General features: G+C 37.4%; 1 protein-coding gene across 1 annotated transcript in view; it reads right to left on the bottom strand.

The window, feature by feature from the left end:
* The window catches only part of LOC107188334 (fasciclin-3), a 29,749-nt gene extending 22,174 nt beyond the window's left edge, over positions 1-7,575 (bottom strand). Inside the window, exons 1-7 of the mRNA XM_015576609.1 lie at positions 7,488-7,575; positions 7,087-7,413; positions 6,091-6,225; positions 5,812-6,000; positions 5,201-5,385; positions 3,493-3,634; positions 1,930-1,980 (exon numbers count right to left, since the gene is read on the bottom strand). Of these exons, the coding sequence (XP_015432095.1) occupies positions 1,930-1,980; positions 3,493-3,634; positions 5,201-5,385; positions 5,812-6,000; positions 6,091-6,225; positions 7,087-7,413; positions 7,488-7,575 (1,117 nt within the window). The remainder of the gene's footprint in view (positions 1-1,929; positions 1,981-3,492; positions 3,635-5,200; positions 5,386-5,811; positions 6,001-6,090; positions 6,226-7,086; positions 7,414-7,487) is intronic.
* Positions 7,576-7,988: the final 413 nt, after the last annotated feature.

The raw sequence follows: 7,988 nt of genomic DNA on the forward strand, positions 1-7,988 counted from the left end.
TTCACACGAATAAAACGGAACTTCAGTAACTGACAACAATAAGCCAGCTTAAGCTTCGAACACGTCCATGAAATAATGGCGGTTCGATTGCGGATCTTTCTGTTCGTAAATTAATTGTGCAATTTTCATCGATATTGGAGAAATGTTTAACAGAGAGAAAGAGGCGCAGCAAGCGTGAACATTTCGACGCGATAAAGTATCGAATTGTTTGGAAACTTCGTAGCGTTTTTAAGGGCACAGTTCTATATTTTCTTATTTACTATTTTCGTGTACAAATTTCTTTCCATTTTTCGATTAATATCATTGTGCCAGTGATGCACAACTTCGATGGTTTTGACTGAAGAACTTTTTAATCTGCTTCTAAGATGGACTTTGTTGTCGAAGTTTCTTCCCCTGATACAGAATATTCTAACGATCGAAATGACTAGTTGAGGTAAAGTCTAATTAATTAGATTAACTAAGAGTAATCCTCAATTTAAATAACTTTAGTACCTATTTAACATAACTGATTTCATTGCTACGTTAAGTAGTTGTGCTTTGAAACGAGTACAGTACACAATGTGTAATTTTGCAGTTAAAAAGGGAGCTATTTCTAACAGTTTTCATTCATAAAAGTAACGTTAAATATTCTTATCAGTAGAATTGGCCATTTCACGTGCAACAAACTAACCTGTTCAAACGATCTTTCCTTCGTCCAGTAGGAAAGGTAACGAAGACACTTGTGCTCGAAACGCTACGAACTTTTCAAACGATCATATATTGAAAAAAACCAGTGGAAAAAGCATCCAAAGCTTTTTGAAAACGCTGCTCGGGCCAGTTTTTGTGCGAGAATAAGCAAAGAAATCAACGGCGCCGATATGTGCACGCGGCGTCATAGTAAGCGTTAATTCATAGAGAAGCGATCGAACAGAAATTTATTCGCGGTTTTGATCGAAAATATGAATCTGCCATTCGCGGTCCAACTGGTACGAGTAAAAAGTGTGACATTAACGCATATACGCGTGCACCGCCGCGTGCGGAGCTCCATTCACGTGAATTCCGTGGATCCATTGAAACGTCCGATCCCCAATAACATCGTGGGATCGAGCGAAAGGTAAAAGGTTCGGGACAAACGAGGTCCAGGTGAAATTTTTGTTCGATGCTCGGAACATACGACTGTGCGAAAATTGATTGAAAAACAAATCGTCCCTTGTAAATGTCGCGAATAAGCTCGGTTCTTTGACATGTCGAATTTGAAGAAAGTGTATTTTATAAACGTGGTAATCAATTTTTTTGGAAGAATTTTTGCAGATTAGTTGGTTTAGTATTTGAACTATTACATGGAAACGATGTTAAGAGAAATTAATTTTTCTTTTGGTTTTCGTTTTGAATGAAAGACATTTTTTGAAAGAGAACTGTGTTAAATATTATTTGTATAGTAACATGAAGGAGATCAAATATTAGTAATTTTTAAATAACGCATTTTGCTACATTTTGTAAACCATCGTGAATTAAACGGTGGTTAAAAATTCAGATTCCATAATATTCCGAAGTAATTTAATATTTACAACAGTTCTTAACGGTAGTTCCATTTAGATCTTGCATAATTATACCTTTTTCACATTGACAGCATTACATACAGCTGATTAAAAGTTTAAACATCGTTTCAATTGTTGAACGAATGAAAATAATTTTAAAAATGATTAAAGAAATTTTATCTAGAAAGTCAAGCACCAATCAAGTGGTCTGACGCTGGAATTTGAAAAATGCAAAAAAGGTGAATCAGTTACGTTGGCCTGTGTATAGTTTCCCTGCTGAATTCAGTATCAATCACGAGTAATCGAATTATAACTCAATTTCGTTAACCATGTTTTCCCTCGAATGAAGCTCCTCGCGCACCGGTCATTACGCCGACTACTTACGTATAATGAATTGAAAAAATGACATTACCTAGTGCGTGCATGTGTTCGGAGAGCTTACCATAGAAGTGACTGAACGCCCCTGTGTGAGTGCATGCGGTGAAGGATCGATATCGTTAGAAAACACATAAACACATGTATATGTCACACAGTAAAAGCGTGAAGTTTAGTAAATGTATACACTTACTAGTCAATGTATGTATTTACGTACGATTTTGGCAGAAGTATGAATCGAATATAAGTATGTATACTATTTCTAGTAAATGCATTCCTTTACCAGATAATGTATACATTTCCTACAGCACGTTAGTAAAAGCATAATGTCAAAAGTATGATTTTTTAAAATGTAATCATATTTAAAGAACAAAAATGAAAACTGAAAACTTAACACATTATTTGTTAGTTTAAGAATTGTTTTTAAGAAAATTGGTTGTTTTTGTTTAATAAACATAAGAACCTAGGTTTGATTAGGTTATATTTTCGTTTAATACACTTAGAAAGAAATAATTATAATGTAATATAAATACTTCAGTTACATAAATTAACAGAGAAATTTCCTTCGTACAGTTTTTATTCATTTTAGTAATATAATCTACATGATTTGTACCCGTGAAATTAACTACCTATATATAAACTGTAAAGACGCGTCTCTATTAAATTAAAATTTGTAAGTTATATGATTCATATGAACAAATGCTAGCAAAAGTATTTATTGAAATTAATGCATTTCTGTTTGTGCATGCTTTTACTAGTCAAAGTATAAATTTCGTTCCTTGTGAATACATTTACTAACCAGATTAGTAAGTGCGTACATTGACTATTTAGGAAATGTATACATTTACTGAATTAACGCTTTCACTGTAACATATGTATATACAGAATAGAGGTAGATATAGACAGGGGGAGAGAGAGAGAGACAGAGAGCATAAACACAGAGAGATATTCTAATTCGTATTTTCGGCGATGACCGAAGGTGTAATGATGACTGACAGTACGTGAAGGTGACAACGAACGTGATGTAGATCGATAGACGGGGAGTGAGTATGCTCGATTGGTATGAGACGAGAAGTGACGAAAACGAAGTGCGTGAACTAACAGCTTGATCGACAGCTACCAGTGATTTTCAATCGTGTTTCGTTGCAACCCTTCCATTTTATAAATACTAAAAGGTTCATAATGATTTAATATTACATTATGTACTTAAATTTTTGTAAGCAATAATAATAATAAGTACATTTAAAGGTCGATCTAGTGAGAAAACTGACAAAGCGTGAATATAAAAAGGGAATACTGAGCTTTCTTCTATTTTCAACCCCCGACCGGCAATATTAATAATTTTTCAGGAATTTTACTGATTGTAAAATGTTTAAATTTTTTTTTCATTTTCATAGTCATAGCTAGAAAGATGAGGTACACGGGAGATAATGAGTGGAAATATTGCTTCGCACTGTTTTTGAAAATGATATTCGTTTTCCTTTTATACTTTCGATTCGAAATCGATGCAAGTGTGGTCTGTGTTTTGTTTGCTACAACTGGTGCGGAATGTGAGTAAGTGGGATGAAAGTTTGAAACGTGAGCATCACGATAGTTTTACCTGCGGGTTCTGTGGAAGTCGACAAAACGATACGGTACTCGTACGCTCCCTCGTCATTGCGGGCTTCCAATATGTACTCCTTCTCTGTGTCGGACTTCTGAATGCTGTCGATAGTGAGGATTACGCTCCACGCTCCTCTTCCCTGGAATACCAGGTTACACACACTTCATTCAAATACTTATATTCAGCTTTACATTTATATGTTTGACGCGTTACATCCTCCCTCTATTTATTTAAACACTAACTTGTATCCGCTGGTTCCTTCGAATAAATTTTTATTCGCTGGTTTCTTCGAATGACTTATTATTCGAATTAAATTTTATTCGTATAATATCCAACTTGGGTAAAAAGAAAGGGAAGACACCTTTTCGTATCGGGCGCGCGGTCTATCTTTATAAATCTATGATCGCCACAAACGGGGTAACACGCTACTCTTTCGTCGAGCATAATTGCGTTTTGTTGTGGTAGAAAATCTTTAATTACTGAACCGTTTAGCAATGAAAAAATGTTTTTTCTTTTACAAGGTAGCTAGTGATAGCCTTTGGACTTTGAGGATCTTCAATAAAATATTGTTTCTGTGTATTGCATATCATTAAAAAAGGGGTGAATTAGTGTCTGTATCATAAATATATATTTTCAACTCGACTTTTTTTTGCGATGATTTTTTTTATATGTTTCAGTCTTCTAGCAAATATAGAAATTAAAGGAATAAAACACTGTATTCTCTTCCAATGGGCTGATACTATAAAAATTATATTTTCATGAGTTAGACTACCATTGGTATATTCTTACAGTGCTTCTTACGAATGAAAGAAGCCTGGCTCGGCCAAAGACACCGACAGTCGAATTATTTCGAGTAATTGCCCTCCGTCGATCTGTACCGTCCGAATTCAGCGGAATTTCATTAAAGTCCTTTGATTAACGAGAAACTTTCAAGTCACGCAATGCTTGAAAAAAAATGTTAAGTGCGTTAGAGAACGAAACTTTTGTCCCGATACCTTCGTTCTTGTTCCGATTTAGTTTTCTCGTCTGCTTCAATTTGCACTTTCACGAAAGTAATTCGTTCACAGCATCCTCTATATCTGCATACGCCGCATCGCCATTTTACATTTTTCAATACCTACACGTAACATTCGTTGGATTTCATTACTCTGGATATTTTTCACAATTCTCCAACTCTTTGTCGAATTTGGCGCGTTGCAATCGTCCCAATATTTCAAACGTTGTAACCCTTCTTGTTTTTTTTTTCTTTTGATTTCAGTATACTGCAAAATTTCGTCGCTATTCGGGTTTTTCTAGTTCGTTAAGAAATATGGAAAATCGGTCGTTGTTTCAATTGCCTTTCTCGAGACCCCACTCGAAGTTGAACGTTTCGTTTGTATTCGTTTGGCCATGAATAAAATTTTCCCATTATAAATGTTCACGTTGAATCGCGTTACTCAGAATCGAACCAGGACCACATCGATGGATATTAGACTTTCCAAGTAGGCGAAGATTTTGTTTCACGATAGACGTTCCTTTTACGTTGAGAAACTTTGCGATAAGCTTCATACATATTGCGAGGAGAAACTTCTTCTTCTTCGATATTTTCCACTTAAATTCATGGTGTTGCGTACCGTATGGTCCTCTGTGGTTCTGCGCTTGCATACCAGTTCGTTCGGTAGTAAAAAAGTATAAAAACATAAAGGAACAAGTTTAATGAATTTACCAAATCGACGGCGGTCGAGGTTTGAAGTCTGTGGCTCTGGTCCAGGTGACCCTCGAGGATCTTTTCGTTGTTCACTCGCCATAAGAAATGTGGCTTGGGGTTCGCGTAAACGGTTACGTTCACGTGACCCTCACGTCCAATCACGTATCCGAATCGCTCGATGGTTGGCTGTGGCTGCGGCGGATCTGGAAGAAATCATTCAGGGTTCAATTTGAATATTAAACTTGAATATTTGAGCCATTCACAGGCCAAAATGATTAACTAAACTTTTTGAAATTTTTTAACATTTTTTCTGCAACTGCACTTCATTGGTGCTTAACTTTTTATATCCTTATTATATAAAAGTTGGATATGATGTATTCTTTAGCGATATGTAAACTTATCTCGAATGACTTTTGAAAATTTAAAAAATTTTTTATTTTGCAGCTGTTTGAAATTTAGAGTCACCCTTTTTTCAATAAATCATAACTATTGAACTAACAAACTGATCGAAATGAGCTTTGCGGGTACTTACAGTGGAGACATAAGAGTACGAAATAAAAATTAATCGGTTAAAAAAAGATATTTTTTAGACTGTGCTTGTTATTTTATAGACAGTACTTGTTACTTACAGCGTACTTGTATCTGCATAGTGGTTTCCTTAGGCTTGTCGAGGGCGATATGGTTGGCTCTGCACCGAAGAACTTTGCCATTGTCGGTCCAATCCAAGCTGCGCGACGCGTTTTGCACTGCCAACGAGTTCTCGTTCACGTTCGAGTCGTAGATCGTTGGTCTTTCCTCGTAACCGATTGGTTCGTCGTCTGGATCGAAAGAACAGGCGAATAATACATGTTAACCCCGAATATTCGACTGTAACGTGACAATAATGAATTAATAATAAAAATAATTACCAAGGAATAACGATACGTTGGCTGCTGGTCTTCCGGAGGGGGCGCTGCAACTCACTTCCAGTTTCTCTCCTTTTCTGTAGACGCTTCTGCCGTAAGCTCCGGGACTGGTTTGAAGTTCAGGATTGTTCGGTGGTTCTGCAGAAATCGAATAGAATATTATTAATTCGTACCGTTGAACGATCGTTGGGACGCCCCAAAATCCATTGATCGGAGAAGAGGATAACGTTGTTGGAATTTTGATTAGAAGGGTCGATGGAATTGTGTTTGTTCGCCATGTTGTTCTGTCCATTAATTTTACTGCGCGGATCGAATGTGCAAATTTTCATTTAGATTCGGTTATTCATATCTATCGACTTTATTCGAAACAGTAATATCCTTTCGCGCTCTCTTATTTCGCTCTCCCGTAAGCAATTCTCTTAATGAAGATTAATTAGTTCTCGAATTCTCCGACGTGGCCCATCCCGTAATATTTCTCCCTTTACGGTAGGATATTTTTCCACCGACACGAGAATTTATGAACCTTCCCGCCATTCTTTTATTAATTTAGAGAATACACGCTAGACGCGCAGCAATCAGTTATGTTTTACGTAAATCCTCTAGTTTCAACACGATAATACAGGGTGAGTAAATAAGAACTACTATTTAAAATAACTCGTTTAAATTTTTTTTATATTATATTTTTGTTGAAATATCAAGGTGACCTTAAGTTTATTTCAAGATCAATGCATCTTTTCAAAAGTCACTTTCTTCCGCCCGGGGGGGGGGGGGGGGGCGGCAAGTTGCCCCCTGCAATAGGATCTAAACGAATAAAATACGGTATTATCTTCCATTGGGCTGATACTATAAAATTGATGTTTCCATGAGTTAGATCACCATTCGTATATTTTTCAATGAAATAACAATATATGGTGACCCTTGTATTTCACTCGATTTCAATTTCAATCACGCTGGGAAAAAGCATATAATTCTGATTGTAGTAGTTAAGTCTATGCTTACTGGCAACAATAATCATCACGGATGCCTGGGCCTCCTGTCGTACGTCGGTGGCCGTTAGCGTGCACTTGAAGACCCCGTCGTGGCTCTCCTTGATTTTAGCGATATGGACCCCGCACTGGCCCGCCTCGGTGCCCTCCCCATAGTACTCGATCCCGTCCTCCGCCGGCTGACCCTTGGACAATACCATACCGCCTGCCTCGCCTGGTATCTCGACACGGCAGACCTTCAAAGGTCTGCCGACTCTGCACATGATCTGCAGACTCTCGCCGAGACGCACCGCGACCTGTCCCTTCGGCTCGATGTCCACGACCAGATTGGTCTTCGACGCTGAAACAACGAACAGAAAAAAGGATTAGATAGGTATAAAGACGCGTGTTGCAGTTGTACCACGATAAATTCACGATTGCCACGGTTCACATTCTTTAAATGACATCCAAGCATTAGAATAACGGTATTACTGCGACCACGTTGTTTATCGTGAGCAAGCATATTGTTTACAAAAAAAATTCCTTTAAATGTTTTAAATAGTCTTAAAATGACTAGTGTAATGAAATTTTTTAAAATTTCTTTATTCACGTATTTATTTAAATAACAAATTTGTTAATCTGTTACAAATAACACCTATTATCACCGTTCGATCCCCCTGTTCAATTTTTTCCTCCACAACCAACACTCAAAACCAAGGGGGAGGGGAGCGGGAGTGGGAAGAACTAAAAAGAGCGAACTCGCAGGAATTTTCTTCCGCTCTCCACTCACAGCCGAAACTTTCTGTAATCGTGGTGGTGTGTAATGGATAACGAGAACCAGCGGGGCGGCCCGCAGTCTGCTTGTACTGCAAATTAACAAAAGTTGCGGCGCAAAAAGCTTCGAAAGTATCGACCAATCTCCCCCCCCCCCCCCCT

Source organism: Dufourea novaeangliae, unplaced genomic scaffold (genome assembly GCF_001272555.1).
Source record: "Dufourea novaeangliae isolate 0120121106 unplaced genomic scaffold, ASM127255v1 scaffold124, whole genome shotgun sequence".
Classification (NCBI taxonomy): domain Eukaryota; kingdom Metazoa; phylum Arthropoda; class Insecta; order Hymenoptera; family Halictidae; genus Dufourea; species Dufourea novaeangliae.